The sequence below is a fragment of the Lytechinus pictus genome, chromosome 6, assembly GCF_037042905.1.
Source record: "Lytechinus pictus isolate F3 Inbred chromosome 6, Lp3.0, whole genome shotgun sequence".
Lineage (NCBI taxonomy): Eukaryota > Metazoa > Echinodermata > Echinoidea > Temnopleuroida > Toxopneustidae > Lytechinus > Lytechinus pictus.
Window position 1 is genome coordinate 21,966,371 of NC_087250.1, and position 16,707 is coordinate 21,983,077.

General features: G+C 35.4%; 1 protein-coding gene across 2 annotated transcripts; it reads left to right on the forward strand.

Moving 5' to 3' along the window:
• Positions 1 to 1,037: 1,037 nt before the first annotated feature.
• LOC129263136 (tryptophan 2,3-dioxygenase A-like) lies at positions 1,038 to 16,004 on the forward strand. 2 transcript variants are annotated; one of them, XM_064101190.1, is made up of 10 exons: positions 1,038 to 1,186; positions 4,658 to 4,791; positions 5,108 to 5,245; positions 6,337 to 6,447; positions 8,644 to 8,751; positions 9,758 to 9,866; positions 10,702 to 10,839; positions 11,891 to 11,981; positions 12,630 to 12,714; positions 13,289 to 16,004. In XM_064101190.1, exons 2-10 carry the CDS (start codon positions 4,681 to 4,683, stop codon positions 13,325 to 13,327), a joined length of 930 nt encoding a protein of 309 aa, XP_063957260.1. In that variant the 5' UTR covers positions 1,038 to 1,186; positions 4,658 to 4,680; the 3' UTR covers positions 13,328 to 16,004. The 2 variants fall into 2 exon arrangements, with proteins under 2 accessions (XP_063957260.1, XP_063957259.1); XM_064101189.1 differs by having other exon boundaries at positions 12,630 to 16,004.
• Positions 16,005 to 16,707: the final 703 nt, after the last annotated feature.

A 16,707-nucleotide genomic window follows, 5' to 3' on the forward strand; every position in this document is an offset into this window, starting at 1 on the left:
TTTAGAATAAACGATTAAGTTATTGTAAAACGCAGAAACGGATGACTGAAGATCTAATCTTTTTTAATATAATGATCAGCTGAGATAGGAGATGATAACAATACCCTTTCCCCAAAATATCCACAAAGGACAATATTTTTCTTAATAAACCAACTGAACCAAATTTGCATCTAAAAATTCAGAAGTTTACAATTTAACAAGGAAATTATTGAATCGACAATACAACAAATTGTTATACACGGATGCCAAATCAAATTTTACATGATTGCTCGTCTTTCCATATTCCTTCCCTTTATTCAGTGCACTAAGACCTCATAATCTAGTAAACTGGTAAATTTAAATAAAATCATAATTTTTTTGACATGTCATAACTTTGAAAGTATAAAGAACAATGTCATGAGACTTGGACATAAGGATATTCAGGTATTACTAATAATCTTGCTGGATATTCAGGTCACATGATCAAAGTAAAATGTCATGTTGGGTCAATGAACTTTAACCATGTTAGTCTAGGAGATATGGGGGCTTTATTCAGAATTGTTGGTGGGGAAGGTTTGACAGGCTTATCCGGGGTAAAATTGGGTGCTGATTCCGAAAATGCCACTCTGATTGATCGTACTCAAGCCATTTTGGCAAATTTTTGACCAAAAGTGACCACAGTGTGAAAATATATTCACACTGTTGAATTTGAGCTTTTCAGTAGACGTGTAAATCACATAATCACATAGTTGGCCATGTGAACGCGCTGTAAACAGTCACATTGTCGAGGTGTCCAAGGTGTGAAAATTTCTTTCACACTGTTGAATTTGAGCATTTTAAAAGTGTGAATAATACTTCTTTACATGATCCTCTATGTGAACACACTGCGATCATACAGTGTGACACTGTTGTTTCTAGCAGGGGAAGTTCAAATAATTATGGTGAATAAATGTCGAAAAGCTTTAGTCATAATATCAGTGTTTATTGCTACTTTTCGGGATCATCAAGTAATATTTTATCATTTTATTTATTCATTTCTTAATTTACTTATTCATTGACAGAGTACTAGAGGACGCAGCTAAGGAGCCTACGCTGACCTATGAAAACTACCTAAACATCGAGAAGCTCCTGTCTTGCTTACAACTTCGATCCCCGAAATTCGGCAAATCTGAGCACGACGAACACCTTTTTATTACAGTGCACCAAGGTACAAGACAACGAACGTAGAGGGCAGCCAGCACCGGCAAAGTGCTGCCGCCCTCTCGTTCGTTGATGCTGGATTTATCGAATACTTCATTACTTAACTTTGATATGCGCGTCAATGATTAATATCATTCACAGTAAAAAAAAATTATACAACGCTGTTTACTATACGAACCTTACAGCAATTGTTTAAAAATTTTAAACAACTGTTTAAGTCTTAAGCAACAAAGTTTAATTTTCAATATCTAATTTTCAATAAATTAAACAAAATTGTTTAAACGGTTAAACAAATACTGTAAGGTTCATATAGTAAACAGCGTTGTATTAAATCTTAAACAGTGGTTTTACTGTGTTGAACTCTATTTTCATCGTAATCATTATCATGTTTAAAATATTCTCTATGGTGGACATCGATACTGTTTCCATGACTTACGATATTCTTGTTATGATTAATGTTAGGCGACTAGCGTTGCAAATCTTTGAGTTTTAGGTTTGATTTAATTTTGTATTATCACCATCATCGTTGTCATTATCAATATTGTCACACTCATCATGATCATAGTAGGGCCTATATACGTCGAGATCTTGGCAAAGTTTTATTGTCGGTATTATTATTATACTTATTACCATGATCATCATTGTTATTTTTCTATTAGAATTTGTATCAATATTATTATTTGCATTGTTATTATTATTTGTATTATTATTATCATTATTATTATTATTACTATTATTAATATCATTATAATAATCACTATTATTATTGTTGCTGCTATTATCATAATTGTTATCATCATCATTATCATCATTTTTATTTTCATCATTATTATTTTTATTATTATTACTATTGTTATTATAATTATAATTACTATTATTATTGTTTCTGCTATCATTATTATTGTTATCATCATCATTATTATTATTATTATTTAATTGTTATTTGTATTGGTCTGGATGTTAAAGTAGGGTTTTTCATGGGGAGGGGATTAAAACTCTACTTTATGCACCACTTTGGTTTACTTTGAGAAAATGAATGCAGGAATGGAAAGGTGTCAGTGTACTTTTCGGTTGAACTTTAGAAATATGAAATTATCTATCCTGGCACTATTCACAATAAAAGTGTTTTTCCCATAGTCAATAAATCACAAATACGCTATATTATGTATATTTTTATTGTATACCCCCGACAAGCAAACTGCCAGTAGACAGATCGAATCAATAAAAAACTTTCTTCAAGAGAGATTTCCTATCTATGTATTTTGATAATTAACTCGAAACTTAAGGACCTTATTGGAATTGAAAAAAAATTAAACTCACCAGTTATACACCAAAATACAACGTGGACGGTTTAATGCAATTTTACAACTTACCAGCTTAGTATTTGTTAACCGGTTGAATGCTGAATTATGCAATTTGTATAGGTTTTGTACAGGGATTACCCTGTTCTAGATGTGAACTGGTTAAATAATAGTACATAGTATTTATCAGGCGCCAATTATCTATAATATCATATTCCATGGCACATTATATTACGAAGAAACGTTCCTAATGTAAACATAACAAATGGGTGTCATCCATAGGTGAGGATTCTCTGACGTCATCTTATGTGGATGAAGCTGTAGTTGGATACGTTTGCACGTAGAAAAGTCACATCATTTTCCTTTATCCCATTACATATACAGACATTATGCAAAGGAAATGTCTTTGGACTTACTAAGTGTTTAAATCAGGGTTAACCCATACTTTTACACCATTCTTTTTATTTACTTCTTTGGCTTTGCCTCCTATTTGGCCATAGGTGCTATGTCAGGCAAACGCGTTACTAAATGCAGATTCAGGTAATACGTGGAATAAGCAGCAAATAAAACTGCGCCAACCTCAAGTTCTACAGCTTTGGGTTTATCAATGTAGGCAAGAAATACTCGAAATGTTAGCTTTCAGTACCTATTGGCCTTGCAAATGTAAGATTTAGAAACAATAGCACGACCAATCTTGTCTACTTACAAACGCATGTCACCTCAACTCCGATCACATAGGATGACGTCATAATCATTCATGTCGTTGAGAGACACAATGAGGGCCACACTCGAGACTCGCGAAATTGGGTTTTTGTTGCGCCATAAATCTTAATGTTACTTGTCATGTTGGATGTTGCAATTATAAAGATTTACATTCATTCCCAACCCATACTTAAAATTAAAAGAAAAATAAACATGCACGAAATGCTCCTGGCTTAAAGCCGGGAAAACATTGCTATGTATAAACATTGCTCTGTACTCTGAGAAATGACTGGAATAGCCGTAGAGCTAGCAAATTTAGGTTTTCATCTAGGTTATCGTGCTTGTATGACGTTACCAAAGACATCTTTGAAAGATGCCCACGGTAAATATTACCACTTGGTATTACCCTCAGTTCCACCAACTTCATGATTATGGTCTAAACCCATTTCGTTTACCAATTACCATGCGTTCGTTTTTCCTCATCCAATTCGTCTAATAAGCCATGTCGTTCCTAGTTCCATTTTGCGCATGGTCAGAAGAACGTCACGTGAACGCATGTCTTGACCTGTTGTCAAATGTTTGCATATATAGTATTAAGTCAAAATAAATTTTGTTAATAACCCTTCAGTTTACCGGCCATTCTGCATCCCGTGTGACGTCATCTTCAAAAATAATTTTAAAATTCGGAAAGCATTCCCAAGGCTCTGGGGACATTTTTCTTTGGGTGTGCTGATGCAAATTTGAAGCGCACAAAACGAAAATGTTTCACTACAAAATGGAGATGAACTGGGTCCCGAGAAATTTGAAAACAAAAAAAAAGGCAAAAAAGGGTTTTCACTTCAAAATGGAGATCAATTTGGTCCAGAAAAATTAAGGCCATTTTGGTAATATTTCTTTTTTTTTTATAATACACGCAGTGAGCACCCCCCCCCCAAGAAAAAGGGGGTGGAACACCCCCCACTCCCCAGGGCCATCATTATTTGCAATTCATTACTAATCAGCGTTTTCGACAAAATACCAATGCAGTAATAATAATGATTAGCTTTTGCCAATTTTAGCCATTGAATGACAATCTTTGATGCTCCGAACCAAGGAAATCATTGGGTTTTAGGAATCGCAACGGGTGACGGATTCTACAACATAATAAATATATAATGTTAGTCAAATCACAAGGAACAGCTTAAAGGTCTTTGTCGAAAATCGGTGAACCGTGACAGATCGTTCTAAGATTAGTAGCTGACAAAAAAAGATGAAAACATGCCGTGAGTCCAGGATGACACCGCTGTTTTGATTCGCCGACTCTCGACAAATGCTGCATGTCATAAAGGGTTTTTTGACAATATATTATTTACGTTCAATAAAATGTCTGCCTAGTGGTTGCAAGAACGCCCCAATAATAAGATATTGCTCTGGCCCTACTGACTATGTATAATTTACCACATTGCCCCGATTACTTTTAATATTTCTTTCAATAGCTCACGAACTTTGGTTCCGGCAAATGATTTTCGAAGTCGATTCCATCCGAGCTACCTTACGTGAAAGGCCATTTGATGAAACCAAGATGCTGTATGTGAACAACAGGATGGATCGGATTATCCTAATCTTAAAGGTAAAATAGTATTGGATTAAATAAATTCCATATCGTTAAGAGAGATAATAATGGTAACGAATTAAATGCAAGCTAATGCTGACATTTTGCACATGAGTACAATTATATCCAACAATCTTACTTAGTAGTTTTCTTACATGCTAGAAAAGGTAATACATGACCAAAGTTTGGATAAATATACAATTATCAGTATCAATGGTTCAACATGGGAATCTAGAATAAAAGGAAGCAGACAGTCATTTTTATTTAGACCGCTTGCCTCGTGATGAGACCGTTTATTAAAACAAAAAAGCACTTTCTCTTTTCTTTCATATAGCTCCTTCTCGATCATCTTAGCATCCTGGAAACGATGCATCCCGTGTCATACTTCAACTTCCGAGATTATCTCTCACCCGCCTCCGGTTTTCAAAGCGCCCAATTCCGGGTATTCGAGAACAAAGTGGGAATCAAACCGGTAAACCAAATTCGTTGTTTTATTATTCTGAATGTATTCCACTTGTATTTAAATGTTGTTATTAAAGTCCTAACGATAATTTCAAAATACCAATTTCTAGGTAGGTCTATAATTATGAGAACGAAGTGGAAATAAAAATCGGAAAATCCAATTCGAGTTGCATAATGATAATACCAAACGTCTACTTACAATGTTGCTATTTAGGTCCAAAGGGAACTAGCTGTGGTTTATATATTGCTGTGACCCCAAGATAGTGATGGAAGGTCATCTAGGGGACAAAAAGTTAAATGATATGAGGTCATGTTCAGTTTTTGTTCAACTTGCTTTCATTTCTTTGATTTTATCACACTTGATTAAAATAATTCTTTTGCAATGCCCCATGTGTGTTGTTGAGGATTTTGGGGTCAAATGTCATCTAGAGGTCAAAAGGTCAAGTTTTTTGTTCAAATTGCTCTTTTTTCCAATCAGTCATTTTCACTCGTGGTACACATGATCCTTGGGAAATACCACAAGTGCGTTAATGAGGATGATGCTGTCAAAGGTCATATAGGGGTCAAAAGGACAAGTTTAGTTCAAATTGTTCTCATTTTCTTTCTCTGCATCATTTCTATATTTCTGCATCAGTTATGGTCACACTTGATACAAATGATCCTTGGGTAATACCACATTATGTGTTCATGAGGATGATGGGGTCAAAGGTCATCTAGGGGTCAAACGGTCAAGTTTTATTCAATCTGCTCTCATTTCTTCAATTCTGCATCACTTGTATAAATGATCACTAGGTAATACCACATGTGTGTCCATCCTTTCCAAGTTTTTCTTCAACCTGCTCTCATTTCTTTTTATCTGCATAAATCGTATTTTAGTCGGTACAAATTATCTTTGGTAATACCACTCGCGTGTTCTTGAGGATGGATAGGTCAAAGACCATCGAGGGATCAAAAGATTATATTGCATATTTTATTGATCGCGAAAGCAGACGCGACTCGTGGTTCTCTCTTACTTTTTATTTTCTTTCTCTATTTCTTTTTCTTTCTTTGATTCTTTCTTTATATTTATATCTCTCTCCATCTTTGTTTATTTCTTTCCAGGATGACCGTATCCCATACATGAGGGAGGAATACCTAACGAAGTGCAATCCTGACAAAAAACAAGACATTCTCAACGCCTTGGATGAGGATACACTCTTCCAGATTGTAGAGGTTTCATTTTTAACTTTCGCAATCAATATATTTAACGATTTTCTACTTGGTGTAGTATCGTTCATAAATGGGTTTTTTCACAAATTAGAAGGCACAGGGCCCGTATCTTGAACTCAGGTTTAATGTAAACTCTGGTGTAAAATTGCAGTTTAACTGTTAAAGGGGAAGATCACCCTGACAAAACGTTTATTGTCAAAATAACAAACAAAATATTAAAATATATTGCCAAACGTTCGAGAAAAATCCACCAAAAAATAAAGATGTTGTTAAGATTTTAGTAACTTGATCTGTGACGTCACATGCAAGCCGCTTTTCTACATATCGTATGGTAACGATAAAACTCCATGAAATGTCATTTTCTTTAAAAGAAAATGCAAATGGCTATAAAGTACTTTGAATTCAGTATATCAATAGAAACATAATTTCACTCCCGTTTCTAAAAAGTAAACAAAAATAAGTCATCATGAACCATTAAAATTGAAATTTAGGCATTTCATAATGGGACAGTCGTTCGTTTATAAAGAGGTCACAAATTGTGTATTCTCCTTCATTTCTTTTCTTGTTTCTTCTGATTCCTTTTTCTTTGTTTGTATATTGTTATTATTTTTGTCATTTTTTTATTATTATTATTACATTAGTAATAGTAGTAGTAGTAGTAGTAGTTGTAGTAGTAGTAGTAGTAGTAGTAGTAGTAGTAGTGGTAGTAGTAGTAGTTGAAGTAGTAGTTGAAGTAGTAGTAGTAGTAGTAGTACTAGCAGTAGTAGTAGTTGAAGTAGTAGTAGTAGTAGTAGTAGTAGTAGTAGTAGTTGTTGTTGTACTAGTGGTAGAAGTAGTAGTAGTAGTAGTGGTAGTAGAAGTAGTAGTAGTAGAAGTAGTAGAAGAAGTAGGAGAAATATTAGTAGTAGTAGTAGTAGTAGAGTAGTAGTGGTAGTAGAGGTAGTAGTAGTAGAAGTAGTAGTAATAGTAGAAGTAGTAGTAGTAGTAATAGTTGTTGTTGTTGTTGTAGTAGTAGTAGAAGTAGTAGTAGTAGTAGTAGTAGTAGTAGTAGTAGTAGTGGTAGTAGAAGTAGTAGTAGTAGCAGTAGTGGTAGTAGAAGTAGTAGTAGTAGTAGAAGTAGTAGAAGTAGTAGAAGAATTAGAAGAACTAGTAGTAGTAGTAGTAGTAGTAGTAGTAGTAGTAGTAGTAGTAGTAGTAGTAGTGGTGGTAGTAGAAGTAGTAGTAGTAGTAGTAGTAGTGATAGTAGTAGTATAAATAGTAGTAGTAGTAGTTGATGTTGTTGTAGTAGAATTAGTAGAAGTAGTAGTAGTAGTAGTAGTAGTAGTAGTAGTAGAAGTGGTAGTAGAAGTAGTAGTAGAAGTAGTAGAAGAAGTAGTAGTAGTAGTAGTAGTAGTAGTAGTAGTAGTAGTAGTAGTAGTAGTAGTAGTAGTAGTAGTAGTAGTAGTAGTAGTAGTAGTAGTAGTAGTAGTAGTAGTATAGGAATATTGAGCACGCCATGTAATGCAGCATCTACCGTGTTTGAATAAAATGACTCGCTCGCACAAACCATTCGCATGTATCTGGGTTACGGACAGGCCTAAGCGCCCGTAACAATGCCCAGTTATTCAGAAGCGGATCTAGAGGGGGGTTGGGGGGGTTGCAACCCCCCCCAAAAAAAAAAAAAAAATCCGGGGACCATTTTTTTAAATCTTATCTTTTTTTTTAAACTTGTAATTTTATTTTATTCTATTTCTATGTATTTATTTCATTTATTATTATTATTATTATTATTATTTCTTTTTGGGGGAGGGGGGGGGGGGGGGGTTGGGCGAACAAATGTCACAGAGTCCCTTACCCCCCCCCCCCCCCATCAGCTTTTTTGAGGACACGGGCCAAGTGACAAGCTAGGCCAGCGTTGCCGATTCTCATCCCCAAAATCCCCACATTAAAAAAAAAAATTGTTGAAGTCTTTGGGGATGAAAAATAAATATTTGGGAATGATTTTCAAAAATTTTCCCTACTCTGGGAGGGGGGACACCCCCCTCCCACACCCTCCCCCCTCGCTCGCTCTGCTCGCTTGGACTCGGTCGCTACGCTCCCTCGCATACCACCCCAACCCCCCCCCTTTATAAAAAGCTGGATCCGCCCCTGTTATTAGTTATTCTTCTTTATACATATTAATTATTCCCAACCCTATATCTTGATTATTATGAATCCTAGCGGTGGCTGGAACAGACACATGGATTGGAGGAAGATGGATTCAATTTTTGGAAGAGATTCGGAGAGAAGGTAGAAGAACGCCTCAGTGATATCAAGGCTAGAGAAGAGGTGAGTGGTTCCACATTCATGATAATAGTTGTAATATTATATCTGGTTACCCGTACTATCATTTTCGCAGGAATGTCCGAGTAACTCTGTTTAGACGGGCACTACTCCGATCAAGATAAATATATTTGGAATTTTAATGCATGCATAATAGAAATTTACTCCGACTAGGATCTTAATGGGGTGTTGCAAAAAACTTGCGATCAATTGCAAGTCTATTTTAGGTCCCTAAATCAATCATATGTAATATAGTTAATTGCAAATTTGTAATTGATGGCTAATATAAGCTCCTTGAAACAAGATGTTTAATCTGATTTGCTATAGCTAACGTTGATCTGTCAGTTGTAAAATTGCGACAGAATATTTGCAATTGATTGCAAATATTTTCTTGCAACACCTTCTTAGTCTGATCAAGTCTTGTGTTTAAGTTGAAGATCATAATTAGAATCTTTGTAGCTAGCCAAGGGTTAGAATGATTCCAAACCAATATAGTAAGAGATAATGAAATACCTGACCAAAATATCATTATACAACTGTAATTGGTGGATTTTGTTTATTTATCGTGTTGGTCAAGTACATGATCATAAGCAAGTTTTCGTTTCTCTGCGACTGCAACGTAGTCCAAGTTCACCGGAAGTGGTGACATCGCTCGTTCAGTATCACGTTCTTACAATGATTAAAACGGTTTCGATTTCAGTCGACGTACCCGTACCAGGCGCGAGCGTAGAGCTCCCAAAATTCCTTCATCTCGCACGTCCTCATGGCTCGTCGCAGAAAACGAAAGGTCTCTATTGTTAATACCAATATTTCTAAAGCGCTTAATACATTTTATTTCTAAGCGCTAGATACATAGACAAAAATAAGTTAATGATGATAACTGCTGACAATTAAGGGATGGAGGTAGTAAAATACAAAATAACATGACGCAATCCTACACAAAGTAAAACAGATGAGAGTAGTGTCGATAAATATATATTTAGATTTTTTTTATTGATAAAATATTTGATAGGTGGCCGATGCTGATCAAAAGCCTGTATTAAAGAAGGAGCTCGATGTATGCAAGGATATCTTTCAGAAAGTTCTCAACGAAGATGAATATAAGAAACTGCTGGCAAGAAGTATGTCTCAAATACATAAATGTATATAATATGCATGATATGTATGTGTGTGTTTGTGAGGGTGTGTGTGTGCGCGATAGTGTGTGCGGGTGTGTGGTTATGTGTAAAAACATTATTATTCTTACTATTTTTATAATGTATTATTCTTATGTATAAGTATCATCATTATTTATTATGATTATTATATTATTTTTTTTTCATTAATTATATTTTAATTTATTACCTTTATCATTCGTTATTATTAACATTATTTTTATCATTACTATTATTATTGTTATCATTATTATTATTAATTACCAATCTATTTCGAGAATATTATTTCATTATCTAACGAGATATTTTCTGTAAACATTAAAAAGAATCGCAAGTTATCATCAATGAGCAAGTTTTGTTGTTATCGTTGGTTTCTTTGTTAGCCGCAATTTAGCGCAATTTTCCCTAGTTATTACAGATGGTCGATGACGGTACAATAGACTTTAAAGACGGAGAGGGGATGTGGAAGTAAGGAGAGAGCGGGTCCGTGAGGGGCAGACCGATAGAGAGGTTGATAGATAGGTTGATAGATTGATTGATAGATTGATAGATACATGGATAATAGATAGATAGATTGATTGATAGATAAATAGATGAATGGATGGATGGATGGATATATAGATAAATAGATAGATAGATAGATAGATAGATAGATAGATAGATAGATAGATAGATAGATAGATAGATAGATAGATAGATAGATAGATAGATAGATAGATAGATAGAGAAAGAATAAGAGAGAGAGATGAGATGGGACGAAAAGGCATTTGAACTTTTTCTTTTCGAATTGTTCAATATACAGAGGAAGTGAGACTTTCACACAAAGCCCTACAGGGGGCGCTAATGATCTCTTTCTACCGGAGTGAGACGAGGCTGCAGCAATCATTCCAATTCCTGACTAAACTCATTGATGTGGACGCCTGTATGAGCAAATGGCGATGTAAGCTATCTTGAATATAAATCTTTTTAACTGTATAAATAATATTTTCATATGTTTCACTATGTGAACACACGGTGATTGCCCCCTGTGGCACTTTGTTCTTTCAAACAGGGAACTTTCTTATTTTACTTTTGTTTTTCTTTCTTTTCGTGGAATTCAATTAACATGACCAAGTGCTCCATAGTCTGTCAATATGTTCGCATTGTGTCCTCGGGGCCCCGTCTTGCAAAGAGTTACGATTGATCCGATCAATCTACTCTCAAGTATATTAAAATCCACCAATGTCATAATTTTGTTCTTTAGGGAATGTGCACAGAAGAGAAGCATACTGAATTGCCAAATAAACAGTGAATGTATGAATATACTTCATATCGAGATAATATTTTAAACAAGCATGTATTTCAGATGTTGACGTTGCTGAATTCAATGGTTGTGGTTGATTAGATCGATCGTATCTCTTTGTAAGACGGGGCACAGTTGTGCATTTTCACTTTTGTCCGGTATCATATTTATGTCAATACACTCTGAACTCAAACATACATACATCGTCGATGCGTCTACATTGCAAACGTTATATTCACACTGTTGAATTAGAGCGTGTGATCAATATAATCACAAATTAATTAAGTATACGATGAGAACACACCCTGTTCCACCATTTTCTCTAATCTTATTTCTTCCCCTTATTCCCTCATTTTTACTCATCTTATACCCTTGACTTGAACATTAAGAGGGGCGGTCCGCCCCTTGCCCCATGTATCACATCCCCCACCTCTATATTTTGTTGTGATAAATATGTAGCGCTAAAAGCCTAGTCCAGCATGTCCAGTGATCGACTTTGTTGTGAATACATGCTCCCGAAGTTTCATGTCTATTTCGAACAATAAAATATGGATTTTCATTTCATTTTCAATTACGAATCGTGTACATGCATGCAGACGGATTTTGGATCGAGGGGGGGGGGGCCTCCCCGGGGGTAGCAGCACCGCCAGTAAGCTAGTGAATGGGAATTATATTATATTACATAATCTATTTCTTTTTTTTGTGACAGACAATCATTTGCTCATGGTACATCGTATGATTGGAGCCAAGCCAGGAGCTGGGGGATCGTCCGGTTACCACTATCTTAAGGCAACTATCAGGTAATTTATATACATGTATATATACGTATATGTTCATCATTGACGTCATAGAATCGAAGATTTTCTTCTAGTGGGCGTTTCATTTTCAACATTATCGCAAAATAGTGAGAATATGATTGGTCACATGATGCTATTTAAACCAATCAACATACAGGATTGAGTATAATTTATGTAGGATATAAAGTAATATTGTACACTATTATGTATCAATACCGCCTTTACATATCCATATTACCTTGAAAGGATGTTTCTCAGTGCTTAACAAATGTATTAGCATATTATTACCCCGGATTTCAGATTTTGGCATGGCCGCAAACTTTGAATAGGCCTTAACTTTCTCCACTCCGTGGGGGCATTATAGTGAAAGACATAATGATAACACATTATGTATCAGGGACTTCGACATAGCAAAAGCTTGTAAAATTTTTATTTTGTTTGTTTTCTCAAATTTTCGACTGTTTTTGTCGACGAGAACCATTCACCAAAGGTAATCCCCAAACTAAAGTACTGAGTTGTATGAGTCCGTGAACTTGCGGGATGGACAATGGAAAAAGCGAAGTGTACGTGTACCTTCTTGGTGCAATATATAAAACAGCATAACAAATGATTCACAATAGAATATTATTTATCATTTTTTTCTCTCCTCAGTGACAAGTATCGAATATTCCTGGACCTGTTCAACCTTGCAAGCTACTACCTACCTCAGGAGTTCGTTCCTGTGCTTACTGAGAGTATGAAAACCCCGGGGGGGCCACTTACATTGACGAGTGGATACCATGCGTGACCAAAAAAACACGTAAAAAGGATGTCTTTTTCACGATAGGGCACGTTACGTACGTAACGTGATAAGGGTGTCAAAAACACAAAAATAATGAAAAAAGGGTATCTATTTCGCTAAGAAAATTACGTGTTTAGGGTCGAATTTGCGGGTATGATAAAACAAAATTAAAATGTTTTATAAAGGATGTCCTTTTTGCCCCAACACTTCGTGTTTATAGAGTCCGATTTGCGCGAGGTGTAGAAGGTGGGGTCGTACTAAACCAAATAAGGTAAAGCCGACGACCGAAGGACCCAAAGGAACCCGAAGGAACAATAAAACATTCCTGTACTTGTTTAGGGGTTCATTTCAAGGAATATTTGCCAAGAGGATCGTTTTGTTTCCAATACTTGTTAAGGGTAGGGTTTCACACGCCAATACTTGTTAAGGGGTGCATTTTCAGAATATGGAAATTACGTGTTTAGGGTGCTTTTCGAGACCCCATGGTCGCGCATGGTATCCACTCGTGAATGGAAGTGGCCCCCCCGGGATGAAAACTTACCTTTCCCCTACTGGGAATCAAAAGTAGTCAATGAGACTGTCAGAGGTTAAAAGCAGATAAGCAGTTAAAAGCTACCGAAATCTTTGTATTTGATTGGCTAATATGGTAAATTTGTAATTGAAATTGGGCATTTTATTATATAACATGTCTTTATGAAACGGGAGCCAGATCTTCAGTTCAGTTCAGGCCCTTCAGGACCCCGTTGCATTCGTGTTAAGACAACTTGCGAAATTCTTTTCAAGGTAAAATACATTGACATGACATGTCGATTTCAAATCATTCTGAACGCAAACTCCAAGTAGTTTCATGAACTGGACTTCGGATAGTTTCTGGCCTTCGAGTTCAACAGTGGGATTTGGTGGACTTATTCTCATGAAGCTAATATGCATGACAGCACATTCACTCGTGCTAAGTCTCACGCTGTAATCCTTAGACCACTGCTGAAACTCATCCGCACTCTTCTGGATGGTGGCAGGGTCGCTAGTTTTCCTGCTTTCTAGTACTGAGAGATCATCTACGTATTTCCAATGAGGATTAGCACTCTGCTGTTATGCACAATTGACCAAGCAAAGGAAAATAAGCGGGCCTAAACGAGTTCCCTGCGGGGCACCAGCTTGTATGTTCTTCAACCCTGAGACTACTACACTGTAAAAAAAAATGAAGTGCTAGTTTAGCATTTGCAGTGCTTGCATAGTGACTGCACTACGAGTGCTGATTTTCTAGTTGAAATTTAAACTAAAAAATCAGTACTCGTAGTGCACTCACTATACAAGCACTGTAAGTGCTACATTAGCACTTCATTTTTTACAGTGTAATCTGTACTAAACACACTGCTTTCGGTCTTTCAAGAAGTTGAATATCTATGCAACTAATGTTGAACATTCATGTCTGAGAGTTCTGATAGAGCCAGGTTGTGGCTCAAAAAAAGTTAAACGAATACGTAGTATTATTTGTACAAAATTGAGTATTAATCCTTATTGCACTGATATTTCTATTAAAAAACAGTAAGATTAAGCTAAAAACTATAATTGTACAATATTACTGAAAAGCAAGCATGAAAGGAAATATGTATAATAGGCTCAGGTGTGAATCGCACGATTCGTTCCAAACAGAAATAAAAGAAAACAAATCCTGAAAATGTTTATTTCTTTACAATTATGAAAAAATATCATTTAGGTACTTTAGGGAAAGAATCCGAATGTTGTCATATTTTTTAATCTAATGAAAGTACTGATAAATGCCAGTTGGGAAAGTTAAGATACCTAGAAACGTGTTTTCAGCGGAATAAAATATATTTCTGTCTACCAATCCTTTTGAAATTTCAACGATATAAAACAATAATAAAAGACTACATAAGAGAATAAATAACTTTTTCGTTATATCTATTTAATATTTTCACATTAAAGTGTAATGAGAACAGATTGATAATTTGTGAAGTATATTAAACTGGGGCAAGTAAAAAAAATATATATATAGTATTATGATTTTTTAATTATTTTTTATTGTTTTTTTTACTTACAATTTTTTGGCTTTTGACACTTTTTTAATGAAAATGATGTCACCTCAGGGTTTCGTTTTACCCTGCACACCTACTGGTCTCAAAATGTATTGGAATATCAACTCTGGCGTAACTAGTTAACTTTTACATTTACATTATTTTAAAAATTGCTAAACCACAATTTGCTCACATAAAGGTTACATACATACTTATTTACCATATAATCAATGAAATGAAAAGCGAAACTAGTGGGTTTATGGAATGTAAATTAAAACAATAATAAAAAATACAAATTACCCTTTACAATGCATTTATAAATAAATATTGGTGTTAATTACTGTAATTATATCTTATATAACTTTAACTAATTCATTCTATCAGATGTTTCAAACGTTTGTTGACTTTATATAAATGTACTTCTTCTCTCTCTCTCTCTCTTTGTGCGATATCTCACATAAATAAGCCTACTCACTGGTTTTACGAATGTTAAGGGCAATTAGGGTCCATATAATTTGATATTCTGTTTTATATAAATGCTTGTTTTTCCTAATAGTAAAGTATTTTATTAATAGTAAAAGTAAAGTCCTAATGGTTTCCTGTGTGTACGATTTTGATAGTTTTAACTTTACTCATGAAATATTTATAAATCATATATAGTTTAATTTACAAGTAATAACTTAGTATTATTTTTTTTTCTTGTTAAGTATTTACAGGGTCATTTTCGTGGTGCACTTTGGATGATTGTATTCAAAGTTGATTTTCTACAGGTACCCCTTTTGGGGTGCCTGGATACATTACCTAGTTTTCTGTTTGTATTTCTCCTTACTGAAATTAAGTGCACTGCGAGAGTGACCCTTTAATTTAAATTCCTATGTTAATACTGTATATTGTTTATTGTCTTGAAATTCTTTTTATCTGTTATTCATGTTCATTTCAGTTTGTACTGCGAGACATGATGTTTTTATTTATCTATCTAAATAGTATCTTGATAAGTCCCCTAAAAGTGCCCTCTCTATTTCTTCATGTAACCATATATCACTTTAATGTAAATGTAGATTTCGTCTAAATGTCTTACCTAATAATGAATATTATTGAAAATGTAACTTTGGGAGAAAGATTAAGAGGCTGTAACTTTTTAAGTTAGACTATGGGAAAGACTTGGCGTTTAAGCATACCGGATGAAGAATAAGCTGGTGGAGATTTGAAAAAAAAGGGTTGTGTTACGTGTTTTTTATCAGCATGACTGTTAATAGCGTCTATGTGAGAGGGTGCATGAATGAGGGTGTGGTGTGAGAGAGGTTGAATGGCAAGTGGGCGTGCCCTTTTGAGGTTGAATCCATGTACAAAGTGTGTGGGAATGTGCAAGGTGTGTTGGTAGGGTTTACATCGAGTGCGCGTGGACCCTAAATTTACAGTGGGTGTGTCGATGTGATGTGCGAGGCCGAGTGGGTGTGCCCGATAGTTCCATGGTGCGATTAAGGGTGAACGAGCGAAGAATGTGGTATTGTGCAGAGTGTGTGGTGTTGTTGGCAGGTAAGTGCGATGGGAATGGCGAGTGTGTGTGACCGCTGAGCCTAAGGGTGCGCCGTTCAATGTCGGGTGGGCGTGACCATGTGATTGAGTGTGGCATTGTGTTTTCATTATAAACGCGTTGAATGTCGAGTGAGTGTGTCCTCTCACATTTGCCCTTGAACATGTAAAGCCTAGCTAACACTCTGCGATTCGTTGCGACGCGATTTTTCAAGAAATCGCAGTTTGCATTAAGTATTAAAGTTCAAAGAAGTAAATTTATTTTATTAAAAGTTTGGCATAATGTAAGAAATACTAAAATCATACTTTTACTTTGCGGCAAGCCCGTGGTCGGAGTTAAGTCCAAATCGGCTTCTAGTCGCAACCGTTGACGTCATTA